This window comes from Phyllostomus hastatus, unplaced genomic scaffold (genome assembly GCF_019186645.2).
Source record: "Phyllostomus hastatus isolate PE091 unplaced genomic scaffold, TTU_PhHast_1.1 phas_scaffold_345, whole genome shotgun sequence".
In the NCBI taxonomy this organism is placed as follows: domain Eukaryota; kingdom Metazoa; phylum Chordata; class Mammalia; order Chiroptera; family Phyllostomidae; genus Phyllostomus; species Phyllostomus hastatus.
The window spans coordinates 9,931,199-9,946,847 of NW_025334024.1; the positions used below are offsets into that span (position 1 = coordinate 9,931,199).

General features: G+C 44.8%; 1 protein-coding gene and 1 non-coding gene across 2 annotated transcripts in view; one reads left to right on the forward strand and one right to left on the reverse strand.

Annotated features, from left to right (window-relative positions):
• Nucleotides 1-15,649, reverse strand: part of VAT1L (vesicle amine transport 1 like) — a 148,784-nt gene that overhangs the window by 120,387 nt on the left and 12,748 nt on the right. The window contains exon 2 of the mRNA XM_045819199.1: nucleotides 3,415-3,544. Coding sequence (XP_045675155.1) covers nucleotides 3,415-3,544 — 130 coding nt within the window. The remainder of the gene's footprint in view (nucleotides 1-3,414; nucleotides 3,545-15,649) is intronic.
• LOC123806226 lies at nucleotides 207-352 on the forward strand. Its single transcript, XR_006783459.1, has one exon. It is a non-coding gene; the product is annotated as a small nucleolar RNA SNORA15 (small nucleolar RNA).

Below are 15,649 nucleotides of genomic sequence, written 5' to 3' on the forward strand. Positions count from 1 at the left end.
CTGTGGATGTGAACATGGCGCATTAAAATAGCCATGCAGATCTAAGTGCAGGAGACAAAAAGAATAACCAGGCTTAGTGCCAAATAGGAATATGCCAGCGGGGGCGAGAACAACTACCATTTACCGGGCATACATTATATGGCCGGCATTGTGCTAAGAACATTGCATGTTTTAATTCATGGCTTCTGTACAAATTCCCTATAAAAGCATGGCAGAATATTGTGTTTTATTTATCAGTAGTTTACATAGCCAGACACCATGCAAAAAAATAAGAGCAGTCCTCCCTTTAAAGTGGTTATGATGGTATGCTACCTTTTTTCATAGCATGTCATTACTGAAGGGAAATACAAATAAGTGAACTAATACCGATAGCTTGTAGGAGCTGCAAAGTGCCAGTTAAATTGAGTCATGCTGCTATTCATGTTAGTGGCTTGTACTATGACTTTCAAATGCAACATTCAAACTGCATAGTTATAATAAATTCTCCATAAATTAATGGCTTTCATATATGAATGTTTTAGTATATATGTATACTTTTATGTTCATATTGATTCTGTTTTAATTCCTTTGTAGCTTAGCATTTCTCTTCTACCCTACTCAACAAACAACAAAATCCTCTTATGAGGTGGGTTCTGTAAGAATCCCCTATTACGGATGAATGATTGTAGATTACACAAAAACATTTAAATTGATGCAAAGAGATTAAAGCACAGGCCCAAAGTCCTGGAGCTAGAGAGCATGTGGACCAGGACTTGAATCTAGGCAATCTGACTCCAGATAAAATAATTCATTATACCTGAGATAAGTACTACAAAGAAGAAAAAGTTATATAAGGGTGCACAACAGGTGAACCTTCCAAGTCTAAGAATGTTTAACTCTAAGCCTCAGTTTTATCAGCTCTAAAATGGGTATAACATTAGGAAAAGGTCCTTATGAAGTGCATGCAGTGCACTTGGCAGTATATATGTAAAATGAGAAAAGAGCAATCAATATAAGCTCTTAGAAAGAACAGATTGGTTCCTGATCTCATGGAATTCACAGTTTAGTGTTCAAAAGCTAAATATAGACCCATTATGCTTTATGAAGCAGAGAACAGCTGTCTAATGAAGCAGCTGATGAAATGGAGGAGCCGTCCCATTGACAATGAAGGTGTAAGCCCCTGGAAGTGTTGAATGCCAAATGATAAGTGTCAGCAGTACCATCTTAAATGCAATGGCTTGGACCAGAGAATCACTGTGGACTAACACTGGCAGCCTCTTCTGCACAGAATCATGGAAACCCAAAGGTACAGACTCAGTACCCCAGAGTAGCGGGTGGTCTCCAGTGTCAACACGGGGTGTGGCAAAGACTGTCTCAGCCGCCCAGATGGTGAGGGTCCCAGCCATCACCGCAGGGCTGCCTGTCCCCCTCTCCCATCTCATAGTCAAAGTGGCAGAAGTGGCTGCACCATCAGATCAGCCCCGGACTCAGAGCCCAGGGGTAGGCAACTTCAAAAACATCAAGTTCACTCGTTTTTTTATTTTGTTAAGGAAAAAAAAAACCTGGGCAACTAAGACCAAATTGTTCCTTTACTGCTGGGCCTCCAGCAACAACTTTTCAAGCCTCTAACAATCCATCAACCAGGAGACCTGTCCAGTGTGCTGCCATGTGGAATTCCATCTCTAACATAAGTGAAAATGTTAAGTCAAAATTATGGAGGGAATTTTAGTAATGGTTTTCTCCCAAATCACACCCTGACTGGAAACCTGTGTCTTTCATTTGTGCAGCTGAAAGTCGCTGCAGGGAAGTGGGGGTAGAGACTAGGCTGACAATCTGGAGGCCAGAGCTAACTAGCAGAAGAAAGGTCATATATGAGGGGAAAATATATAATCCAGCAGAGCATGTCCTCCCTCTAAACTAAAGACAGCGACATCCCCATCTACTGTTATGTCCTAAGATAAAGGGTCGTGTATCCAGTGTTCAGAATTAACAGAGTTAGTAGTACGATCATTTCCCTTGGGACCATATGAGGGAGTGAAGAGCAGGCAGTGTCTCCTCTATGCAGCACTTCCAGGGAGAGGTGGTGCTGCCTCGGGTTCTATTGCTACCTGGGGGCAGAACATGTAAAAAGTCATACAAAAGAAAAAAAAAGCACATTTACTTCTTGCTCAACATTTTCCTGCCCCATTATCTGAAAACAGTGACAAAAAGACTGATGGGTAAGAAGCGATTTCCAGACATTCATCATCATGAATTGGGAGCATATTGATATTTTCAGAATGTACTGGGGCTCAGATGCACAGAGACTGAGCAGCAGACTGAAATTCAAGTCCCAAGGGTGTTTTAGCATCGCATTGCATAGGATTTTTCTTCCTGCAGTTAGTATGGCAGCATCTGCAGGTTGGGAGCGAGGGCAAAGCTCATGGAATGGTGAGAAGGCCCTGGTGACTCGAATCCAGGTTCCACCACTACTTGCTCCTTTTTGGACCTCACAGACAATTACTGAACCATTCTGAACCTCAACTCTAAGGAGACAGTAACAAACGTAATTTCGCGGGGTTTTAGTGAGGCTGAAAAAAGAAAACTTGCCCTTGTTTCTGGTTATAGCGGGTTCTCAATGTTAGATCCACTCATGTCTCCCTGGGGAAGCACTTAGTAGTAAGCAAGAGCTCTTGTACCTAATTTCTATTGGTTTTCTGACTCCGAACTACTGCAATTTTGTGTGATTGGTTTGCTCACAATTTTTCAGCTTTTATAGACTGGTTTCTATTTTATTTGCATTATAATGGTAGAAAAGGTCTATATCTTTCCACTGTTTAATTTTTTTTTATTATGGGGAATTTCAAACATGTACAAAAGTAGTCAGAGTGATATAATAACCCTCTTTGTCCATTATCCTACCCCCAAATCCATCAATTCATGACCAGTTCTGTCCTACTGTCAGATACCTCTACCCTGTAGCTTTCAAACTTCACCCCAAAATGCCACTTGTAAACGATCACTTAAATGTATCAGTTAAGTAGATATTTAAAGGAATCGACATAAAAATACAGAGGCTATTTCTCCCCAACTTTTACATTTTGTAATTGTTTTTTGAGCCACAGGTGATGGGAAAGCGGGAAGCATGGGGGGGAAGAGTAGGTATGCACACTTCATTAATCCAAGGCCAAGTACTCCTATTTAACAGCTGTATAACACGAACAAAGGGGATGGCAAGATTTCCCCTGGCCACCAGACTGTTGCCAGGAGCACCAAGATGGTACATGAGAACTACATGCAGCATTTGGAAAGTCCAACACTGTTAAAAAAATAAAACAATAAGATAGCAATAACAATACACATTATAGATTACGTCAAGCAATTTTGCATAATCTTTTATTATCTCAATGGATTTCAGATTGATATTACTCTTTCAGTCAAAAGTCAAAACATTACCTCATATCCTTTCACGCTGTCCCCCAGAGCTTCAATAATCCCCGAACACTCAAAACCTGGCACCAGGGGAGTCTTAGGAGGGTTGTCGATGTTCCCTTGTCGCACCATCAGGTCAATGAAGTTTAAACCACTGTGATCAGCAAATGGGAAAAGAGAGAAATTCAAAATGAGAACCCAAAGCCAGCACTGGTCTGGCTTTTTTCTCTTTCTTTCCCTACCCCCCTCTCCTCCTGTCCCACCTCCCCATTCCTTTCTTCTTTCTTCCTTTCTTTTTTTTTCTGTCTGGAAAAGTTTGCCTAATAGTAACATTGCTTAGCTCACTGTCACCAATAAAGCAAAACTCCATTATCTCTTACAGACAGGTAACGCTTTCCTGGCAGTTAAAATAGCTGTTGCAGAGTTTATGCTCTAATTCAGAAAACAGCCCCTTTGCCCTCTCTTGGAGCTTGCTTACTCTTGCTTTAAAACACGTATTGACTAGCCTGGCCATTAGCCATTCTAGCACTTATCGTTGCGGGCAGAAAATGCACTAGGAAGAAGTTGTGAGAAGACATATGGAAAGCAGCCAGACGCAATGACCATGAGCCAACCTACGAGAAAGAGAGAAAAAGAAAAAAGGCCTAATTTAAAAGGTCTCTAAACAACTGTCCCACCTCAGCCATCACACAAGCTTACAGCACTGTGCCATAAACAGCATCCATAATGGTGACTACGAGGCATCAAGAGATGACATTATGTCCAGCTGGAGGGGCGTGACACGAAGAAGAGAGATCACAGGCATGGACCACGGATATGGGTGTACGGGGGGAGGCTTGTTTCAAAATTGTTAGATATCTCTAGATTAGAGAAGTTGGTATATTCTATTAACATGCTTCTTTTAGAATAAGAACACTGTCATTAAAATATGTCAAACGCATCACCTGGAAACCCATATACTTGATTCTAATGATGCTACCAATGCTTTAAAATATATATATATATATATATTTAAGAACTACAATTGGGAATTGCATTTAACACCCATTTACTTATCAAATGAGAAAGCACATCCCACTAAACATGTATTTTTCTTCCACCAGATGTGGTTCTAATAGACTTCCTGTTTTTATAAACCACCATCTAAGAAAGACTCAGGTTATAGAAACCAAGCTCCTTGGTCTAGCCCAGAGCCCATTAACATCTGACCACAGTGTCTTTTCCAAGCAAGACAACTTGAATTATTTCTTATATATGCCTTCCCCATTTCTTTCTTGGCCTCTTTGGAGCCAGGGAGGCATCCAACTCCACCTGCTCTCAACTCATCGGTTTCATCCATACAGCATGGGTGTCAACGAGGAGGACAGCCTCCTTGAACGGTGTGTTCAAGAATCACCACCTTCTCGAGGCTTTCCTGCCCACAAGTCAGGTGGGTTTCATATACTGTCCCACTGCAGCAGCCCTGACGTGTGCCCTCCTTGGAGGCGGCTGCAGGCCTGTTTCTTTACCTCCGGAGTGCCTGGCACAGTAACATGGTAGGGAGTCGAGTAACATCTGATGAATGAAGGAATATACCTGAATATTCAAAAATCTGGGCTTCTGTGCTGCCAATTTGCATACTAACTCCTTTTCAAATGCGGCTAAGGGATACTCAGAAAAATGGACACATTTCTAAAATGTGAGTGTAGGCTGCCAAAGGCCCAACTTTGAAAGTTAATAGTCATTAGGGTCATGTATTAATCAAGTGTTCTCCAATCATGGCCAGTTTCTAACGAGCTTGGGCAGTCGTGGGCACAAGTCCCAGTTCTGTCACTTCTACCTGGGTAACGTTGGGGCAGTCACCTGGCCTCTTCAAGCCTCAGCTTCCTCATCTGTAAAATGGGGATTATGATAGTACCTATCTCACAGGGTTTCGGGGACATTAATGAGACGTAAGCACTTCAGTGTGGTGCCACATACATAGTAAGTGCTCAATAAACGTGAACCTTTAAATCTGCAACCTCTCTTAAAAAGGCAGAAGTATGTAATACATTTTAGGAAGACTCCATTACACAAGAGTTACAAACAGCTTCAGAGCTGAAGTGGGGAAACTTCAGCTGTCCCTTCATAAGCTTCACGTCTGTGAAGTAGCCCATTTGCCAACACAACCAAATAAATAAAGGAATATCGACAAGAGGAATTTCTATGTCCCAAATCAAATTCTCCATCTCAGCTCACTGTGTTTTCTGTGTGTAAACCTGTGATCTCCCAAGACCCTGATGGAGAAATGCCAGAAGACATTACTTGACAGTTCTGTAAACATGCCAGTCCCTGGGGAGGCACATCCGAGACGGTCATCACGCTGTTCTACTGGGCTCTGTGAAGTGGGCACGGTGGTGGTACACTGGGGAGGGCCAGCTGCCCAATTCCGGCGAGAAGGACTAAGACGGACTTTAAAAAGTCCTGTAGCATCCCATTTCCTCAGTGAGGTACGCAGTGACTGCATCAGGGTCACAGAGAATGCCATCCATCTTCAGGGAAAAAGTGTGAAGCGGCTGTGTCCTGGGGGCAGGGATCAAGTCAGTGTTGTTCATCTCAGCACAAAGGAGAGGCGAAGTGCCATTAACAGAGAGCCCGTAGGGGTCATGCCCGACCTGCTTCTCGGTGCCTGCCCACACAGCTCCTCCTCATACAGGTATAGCGGGCGCTTAATGAGAGTGCAGTGCAGTGCAGTGCAGTGCAGTGCATGGCAGGAGCTGTGCTAAGTGCTTTACTTGTGTTATTTAAAAGTCAACAATACTGCTCTGAGGTATGGACTATTATACCTGTTTTCAGATGCAGAGCTTGAGACTCAGCAAGATTGAGTAACTTGCTTAAGGTCCCATCTTTAGAAACTGTCATAGTCAGGATTAGAGTTCAAGCAAATTCTAGAACCCGAGCCATTCCACACAACATGGACTTCCTTATGGGAACTTTACCCACCGTCCTTGCTGTAGAGGCGCGCCCAAGGTGCCACGTGTAGAACGTCTTATCTCTGACAGCTGGCCACATGGGTGGTGGGCCAAATGTTGGAGGGGCAGCCATTCGTAATTTAACCCATCCCCTAGCATGAAATAAAGGAGCTGGTCCAAGAACTGGGTGTGTGCTCACAAACTACAAACTGGGAAACACGTAGCAAGTGAACAACTTAGCATCAGAGAGGATGTCGTAAGATAGAACTGACCTTAAGAGACTAGTTGGCCTATGTTTTGGAAGAGGAAGCGTAAGAGAAAAAGCCAGCAGGTGGGGGAATTACAAGAAAATCGATGAGGAGCAGTAGAGTCAACCAGCAGCCCTCACCAGGGTCAGGCCTCACAGACCGCACTGCTGTCACCCGGATTGGGAGGGGCCAGTCTCTGCTCATGCTGAGGCCCAACTGGCGTGCCTCCTGCTCTCCGATTGCCAGGTTTTCTGTTACCTCACACGTCTTTATAATAGAAACTCTTCGTTTTGGGTTATGTGTGTGGTCTCTGCCTCATAAAACTGAATGATACAAACTAAAATAAATACTATAATCAATAACCCTAAATCTTACCCACTAGGCTGACATTACTGACCTCATTGTGTCTTCAGACAAAACCAGTAACAGTGTTTAGAGATAAATTATTTGCCCGAAGCCACACAGACAGTGAATTGCAAAGCCATGGTCTTAAACTTGGGTCTATCTAAAACTTTTCTTTTCCACTGCAACAGGAAAAAATAGAGGCAGATCAAGCTATACATCTTCCTGATTATAGTTTCCGGCACTCTCTATAGTTTCCAGCACTCTCTAAGGCAATTCAGTTTTCACCTGGAAATTTGGGGTGGGGGGGAGTGACTGTGCCTGACGACTCAGACCCCCAGAGTGGGTAACAGATAGTAAAATGTCTCTCTCAGCTCACTTTCACATGGCGCTCGGACATTTGAGGTCATTGCAAAAAAATAGTGCTGGAAAGTGCTTGACATAATGCTCTGTTAGGTAACCCTATTTTCTCAAACATTGGTATAACTGTACTAAGACTTCTATTTTTTTCTTCCCATATTGAACTATTAGTCAAGGGCCAGGCTTAAAGGGTTATTTATTACTGAAACATAGACTCTTGAGGAATGGAGGCAGAGGTTTGAGACAGGGACCCTGAGCCACTCAAATCACAGGATGAAGGATGTGACAGAAGGCACAGGGGAATTTGGGGTTTGCGTAGCATAGTGCAGTTTACTGGGTGCTTTCAGGCGTATCTCATTAAATCTTGTAACCACCCCAGAAAGATGGGAAGTTCAATTGTCGTTCTTCCCATTAAATAGATGTGAACTTTCAGACTCAGATAAGAGAGCTGAGTCGTCGGAGTCAACACAATTAGTACCTGGCAGAACCGAGGCTAGAATTAAGGCCTTTGAACTCCTTATTCATTGTATATCCCATGACATCGTAACATCTCAAATGCCAGTAAGCCAAATGTTAATGAAAACAGTATTGTCAAGACCCAGGGGCATCTTGAGGAGAAGAGGAAGTGGTGAAAGGAGACCGAAGCGGGGTGCCTGCGCTCCAGTTTCCACGCGGCCATCGTGAGCTGTGGGGCCTTGGCCAAGTCTCTAAAGGTCCCCCGGCTCTCCTTCTCTGCTCACTCGATGATCTTCATCCTGTGGGCTCTGCCTCAGATACTATCCAAGCCAAAGCTTAGCTAGAGAGGGAGAGATGCTTGGTGGCCTTCGTAAAAGACACCAACTTGGGATACCTATGTTCTATCTAGAAGCTACAGGAAGGCAAGCTAGCTCGGCCTCTGTATTTTCTGTTACCTGTTAAGTGATGGGTACTGTGAAGTCTCGGGGCTGTGTCTGTGCTTTCCCTTCATGTTCTTCTGGAGCCTGCTGGTGCTCCAGTGGAGTTAGTCCGCCAGTGGCTGCTGGAGTCGTCATCTCCCTTGATGAGGATGCTACATGTTAGGTGTAAGGTGTGAACCATTTTCATCTCTATTTTCTGCAAGAGGAAGGTGAGGCCTAGAGAAAGTCAGGTACCTCGTGCAAGTAGGTACAGAACTGAGATCCAAGCCCTTTTCATATGACTTCAGAGTCTGAATTTCTGATTGCTAAGCTGTCCTTCTGTTATCCATTGTAGACTGCTGTGTATTCTCCCTAAGTTGTGACTTGGAATCTGTCCACTTCTTTTGGATCAGCTAGTGATATTGAAGAAAACACAAATGATTTCTTAAAAGATACCATGAAGCAGATGACAAAAGAATCAGCCCAGCTAGAATTTATTCAGTTTTCAATTCGAGATAAAACTGACCCAAGGAGATATGGACGGGGCCCCTTGTCTTTTATTATCCAACTGAATGGAGGGCAGGCGTTGTTCATGTGAGAGGACTTTAGATACTTTCATCTGGTTCCTTCCTCAGGCTGCAGGTGTCTTCAGCAGTGACCATGGCAATCCAAACACTGGCAGACCATTGTACAAACAACTGCGTGAGGAAGATCCCCCTCTACAAACAGCCTACTTCTGTAGAGATGCAAACAGGAGAGCCCTACCACATAACCTCACACTCAGCAGAGATCCCAAGTCTTGCCCCATCATTGGTTCAATTGAGAAATCGATGGCCAAAAAAATAACCTTTAGAAATTCATTGTTTTACTTACTAAAGGGATATTGTTGAGCATATCATCTCTTATGTTACATTTTTGCTTCTTCCTATAAACAGAGGCATTTTCTTCAAATCTCAGCACAAGGATTATTTGTACGAGTATTACAGGCCCACTACAGTGTATAAAGTGAGTATACATATACATCGAGTTAGCTATTAAAAAGCTCTGAGACGAATTTGTAGCACCACTCTCCAGAAACTTCAGGGTTTAGTCATTCATTTTCTGTTATCCCAACACTCAACTTCCTCTCAACCTTCCAAATGCCTTGGAGTTTCCATCTTTAAAAGCCTTAAACTCTCTTACAGTGGTTCTCAAATGTTAGTGTGCACCGCACTCCCAGGCGGACTTCTTACAACACAGGTTTCCAGGCCCATCCCCGAGTTCCCGACTCACTGGGTCTGCGTGAGGTCCGAGATTTGGCATTTCTAACGAGGTTCCAGGCGATCCTGCTGCCCGTGGTCTGGGGGCCACGCTTAGAGAGTCACCATGGTGACATTTCTTTTTACATTAAGCTATTAAAAAGTCCGTTTTGGAATGAGGCCAGGTAAAAAAACTAATAGGCAATTATTAAGTAGATAAGAAAATGAAAAGATCTCTCATGTCCTCTAGGGCAGCTGAGTTTTTTGATGATATTTCCCCTTGTTAAATGTGCTCTTATTAGATTAAGTTCATTGTTCCAATTTGCCTGGCTCTTTCTTGAATCCTCATCCTTGGCTCTTCCTCCTGGATTTGTATCCTTTGAAATGTGGTTATCAGGCCACTGACGTCTATGTCACAACTGCTGATGAAAGTATTGGATGGGCTGTCACGTTCCTGGTTACTGTGGGGGTTCGTGAAGACCATTAAGATGCCGTGGAGGGGATTTAAAACAGGACTGGCTAACAGATTGTAAATTTCTTCAAATCATGAGCTCTTATGATTCTTTGAGCCATCTCTAAGACACTCTGAATGTGTGTGTAACGAGCATGCTGTGAGACCATGAGGCCTCCCTCTTTGGGGGTGATGGTGGTCCGTGCCCCTCCCCCACAGCAGTGATTGCTGACCCCGTGGGGTGCAGCCTGACGGAGCCCCTACTACAGTCGACTTTCTGGGTGTGTGTCTGGATCACTATGGTGTGTGTTTTATTCTTATTTTTTCCTACACATGTACATCCTGGCCCCAACTCTGAGCATCTCTCTAGCCCAAGCACACACTCACACGTGCCATTAGGACCGAGAAGAGCTGCTCTGATAGCCCAGCGTCAGCTGCGCATATGAAGAAGAATGTCCAAGGAGACACGAACCGTTTCTCCCGTAGGGCTTCAGGACTGTGTGGCGGGGGGTCCTGGAAGCTAGCAGATATCTAGAGACCCCCTTCTAATTTCTCCAAGGTGGGATATGGGGGAAAAGGAATTATTCATGGCTGGTAATTGTGATAGATAACATTTATGGAGTGCTATGTAAGAGGCATCATGTTAATTGCTTTCTGAGCATGATATCATTTAATTTTTATAACAACCATAAGAATGCTAAGAGATAAATGACACTATCCACATTTATAGAGAACAGAATCAAGGCACATGGAGGTTCACAAAGCCAAGGTGTAAAGGCTTTGCTCTTGATTACTGTACTTTTCTTCTCCTTTTGAGAGACCATTACTCAGTTTTCCCAGTTACAAAGAAGGGACTTCTCAACTCATCTGTCACGTTGAACACTTGCTATACACTGAACATGATTAGGCACTGGATATCTGAACACTTGCTATACACTGAACATGATTAGGCACAGGGGCTCCAAACTGTCGTGGGGAAATCGAATCATAGAAGCTGATTACCAGGCTGTGCTGAGTGGTTGTATAGAAGTGTAGGCAGAGAGCTCACACAGCCACCGGAAGATGCACCAACACAAGGAAACCCATGTATTCAAAACACTGATCCCCCCAAAGGTTTTCCCAAAGAATCGCACTGGTGGGCCTCTGCAAGGACTGAGGCTGAATTTAATTCTTAGCTTCAGCTTTCGGGCTCCCCGTCAAGCAGGTTGCTTGACCATCTTGATTGTTAATTTTCTTGTCTCTGAAATGTAACAGCAGCACACTCACCCCATGGGGCATTGGTGTAGATTGTATGGAACAGTGTGTGTAAAACAGAGTGCCTCACACCTAGGAAGTGCTCAGTAAGTGTGAGCTGTTATCATTGTCACCACCACCACCACCCCCACCTCCATCATCACCAACATCACCACACAAAGAAGGTGTCAGGTTCCCTGGGAGGCAGACTCTGAGACAGAGATTTGCATACAGAAGGTCTAATAAGCTGGCCCTAGGGAGCCCCACCTGTCTGGATGTGAGGGAATCTGGGCTGAGTACAGCAGAAGTTGAACACTGACAGAGTAGTATAATGAACTTGGTTAATCCACAGAAAATTTCAATTTCAGAACCAGGATGGCCCCTCAAGTTCTCATGAATCAAGACAAGGGGGCTGGACCTTTGTCCCGCTGCATCAGCTAGTCCTCTGATGAGAGCTGCCTGGGGGGTGGGTGGAGAACCTTGGGTAAAAAGGGCAGTTCCTGCAAGTCCGCAGGAAGGGCGCAGCCACCAGCCCCCAGAGCCAACGCTCCCAGGAGCTGGGAGAGTGAATGCCTGGGTCCTAGTTCTCAGGCACGTGCCCAGTGTCTACCACAAGGATGGCATGATCTCCCCTTCAGGGTTGTGTTCCCTTGTGGTCCCAGAGCAGCTGTAACTGATGGTGAGGATTTATGGAGCTCCTCAGCACAGCAGTCCCTGAGGAGAAAAGGTCTAGGGGATCTTATCACTCATGCTGAAAAGGGGGAAATGAGAATGAGATCTTTTAAATCAGGACCTGAAACAATGACAGGAAGGGAAATAGAAGAATTGAAGAGATCAAATAAGGAATGGATACAGATTTTAAAAAGAGAGAGAGAAGGGTAAAGGCAGATGAGCTGTCAAAATGCACGCCAGAGCAGATCTTGAGTGTGGTCACCACAAAGCAGAAATGGCAACTGTGACAGGGTGGAGGTGGCAGCTAACACTATGGTGGTAATCAGCTTGCAGTTTATGAATGTATGAGATCAACACACTATACCCTTTAAACTTACAGGATGTTATGTGTATGTAATATGTCACTTGTATCCCAATGCTGGAGGGAAAAGGCCTTTTACAGGGTTTTATAAACAATTTTCAGTTATTAAAATACATGCAAGACCAGTAAATTGCTTGGGAAAATCCATGCACAGTGCTAGCTCAGGGCTTTCTATGTGTCTGTGGGAAGTCAGAGATCACAGAATGCTGGAGGAGGCCTGGCCATCGGGATGACACTGCCCAGTTCCAAGGGGGAAATTTGGAATTCCTTCCGCTTGGTAAACACCCATGCCCCAGCACCCGGGGCAACCGGTAACAGGAGCAAGAGGGCCCAGTGGACGCTTTGCTCCCAGCGGAAGCAGCACCTTCTGTATTCTCCCCTCGTCTCGCTGCTGCTGTGCCCCTCAGAGCACTGAACGCTGAGCCCAAGTGCGGGCAGAGAAGCAGGTATAGGAGTTGTTCTGCTTCCCCAGAACTGAAGTTCTCCCTTTCATTTGTTCATCCCAGCCGAAACCTGAAAACGCCTAAGACAATACACATTGATCTCAAAAGACCTTGTTAACAATTATATTTCCCCCCTCTTTTGGGGCTTGTTTAAGCACATATTTTGTTATCCCAAGACTGTGAGAATAGACTGATACAAATCTGCTACAAAGGGGAAAGTACTCATTGTCTAACGTAAGGACATCTTTTATGCAAACCTCAAATGGCATCTTTCATTTGAGGACAGCCAGAATTGTCCTGGATGGACCTCGGGAGAGAGGAGTCACCTGCGCTCCGTCAGAGGGTGGGAAGAGTGTATTATGGACACTCAGCTCTCTTCTCCCCATGGCTGGCCCGTGGGTCCTGACACTGGTCCCCCTGGTGTCTGGCTGCACGTGACCCTACATCACACCCTCTCTACACACTATTTTTAGATGAACAGACCACCGCTGCTCTACGAGACACATGAAGTTCTCTGACACGTTTGAAGTTTTTTGTAACCTGCATTTTCAGTTATTAAAAACATACATGCAGGGTTGGTAAATTGCTTGGGAAAACCCATGAAGAATGCTAGCTCAGAATACTTATGAAGTGAACAGTGCTTGTTGCTGCCCACCCGGATCCCTTTATCCACGAAGTCTGGGCTGATGCTGAGGGCGCTACAGCTTGGGTTCTAGTTGTACATACCCCCTCTGAGAGACGATATATGCAGGTCACATGTCTAAATTAGTACTCCAAACACACTTTAGTAGTATTTCAAACACAGAACAAAATGGCCAAGGAAACAGACTGAGAATCTAAATATCAAGAGCCAGTTTTCAACAGAAACTGAAAGCCATGGTACAAATCAGTCCCAAACAAGTTCTCCTTGATGCCAAGACTAAGCCGTTACTGGTGGACCTAGGGTCATTTATTTATTCTCAGCCTCTCCTGGGGGCACAGCAGGTATTTATTCCTAAGAAGGTTCCAGGAAAGGTTAAAATCTCTGTGCTCCACGTTAGAGGCTGACTGAGTCACAGACCTCATCGGCGCCTGGCAGTGGTTGGTCAGGCAGAATGCACACTCCGGTTCCACCTGAGTGCCACAGGCCCTCCGTGGTCTGGGGCTTGGCTTGGCACTAGTGTTACAACTGGAGTGTCCTATGGCAATGACAGCTCTGCTCCCAGGAGTTCAGAGATAAACAAATAAACGACTACAGGGTATAGCAGACTCCTCACAGGAGGTGGTACAAGGGACGCAGGCAGCACAGAGCGGGCAGTTACCAGCTCACTTTGCTGGAACTAAGAAGCTTCCTCAGAAAGCTGTCACTTAGGAATGGGTGTGTCCTCTGGTTCTCCAGCCTCACCAGCCCCATCCCCCTCTGTGGGAGGGGAGGCCGTGTCAGAGAGCGTAGAGTGGTTTCTGCTTGGCTTCTCCCTGCAGACCCCGAGGGGCAGGGTCCCCATAGAGAAACTGTCCATTTTTGCTGTAACACAACAGTTGTCTCCTACGTCATTGCTGCTGATGTGTTTTTTTAAAAAGCATTTAGTAAACCAGCTGTTTCAACAGGGAAAATGGGGTGAAGACTGGGCAGCATTGTCCAGCAGAATATTCTTCCGTGACGGAAACGTGTGTGCTTCCAGCACGGCGCCCACAGCCGTATGTGGTCACACAGCACCTGGCATGGGGCTAGTGTGAGGGAGGCACTGAACTTGTCATTTTAGTTAACTAATAGTTACATTTAATTAGCCTTTTTGCAACCATTTTATTTCACTTTCAATGGCTTTTTAAGGGAATTATTTTACCATAGCATATTAATTATAGTCATACAATTAAACTGTTTTGCTGCCAATATTTTCAAAAGCACTTCCCATTAATAATTGTGATGAAAAAGACTTACTAATTCTATAGTTACGATTTTACAACAGTCACTGACTACTTCTAATCTTTTAGCACATTAATGAGGAACCATGATTCATTTTATGAAGTTAGTCTAGTAGAAACTTCACAAATGCTACGCTGCCTAAGGAGGGGGCTGCAGCAGAGTCACTGCCCTCCTGTCTTCCCCCTGCACCCTGGGCAACTCCAAAGGCAGAGAGTGTTTTATAAAAACTCATTTCTGAGTGCTCACTGCTTAGCACGTTCTACTCTTGCAGACAGTGGTTTCCCCACTGAAGGTGTAAGTAGAAAAATAACATCGGAGTGGTTCAAGCTGTCCCCTCCTCTCCTCTTGTTAGAGGGAATTATCTCTCCGCCAAGCTTGGCGTGTGTGCGCTGGCCGTGATAAGAGGGAGAAGTGAGATCAAAGACCTGCTTGATGGATGTGCTTGGGAAGAGCAAAGATTCACCCTGAACAACAAAATAGTTGTGCAAAGTGGGCAGAGATAGATGCGAAAGACAAGAGGAGACGGCTGGGGTCAAGAGTCTGGGAGAGTCTGAAGAGCACTCGAGGTAACAGGAGGTGCTGGGGAGATGTCACTGGAAAGAGTATTTTTGAGAAGTTCTCTGTAGCATGAATGGATCTAGCTTTTGTGTTTCCCAAAGGGCCCCAGAGAATGTGAGAGTGCTTTTCAGTTATGTTGGAAGTTGGGCTTCTCTTCGAGAGCGAACAGGCCCTGCTCCATCAAGGACACAAAAGAGGGAAGACAAAGAATAGGAAAAGAAAAGAAAAAAAAGTTAAAAGAGCAAAAGGAAGAAGCCAGCTGAGGATAGAGATGGTTGAGTCTCCCAGGGGATGGGGGGTGAAACTGCCTTTGCTCCTTTTGTCCCAGGAAGTAGCGGTCCTGGAGGTGTGGGCCAAGTCCTCTGTCGTCAGCGAGGTTCTCAGGGATCTGAAGGCAAGTAAACCTGAAAGCACTATTTCAGGAAAGGTGGGCACACTGCTAGCTGCATTACACACCCCTGCTTCCGGCTCTGGCTGCCAAATGTTGAGTCAGAGTTTATTACAAGGTCCTCGATCCGAAAAATTTTAGCAAGTTTAGTCAGAAGGATAAAGGGAAACCAATCACAAGGTCACTCAGATGAATCATAGGAATGGTAGGTTTAATAGCATCTCATTAGCTGATTGAACTAGATGTAGCATAGATAA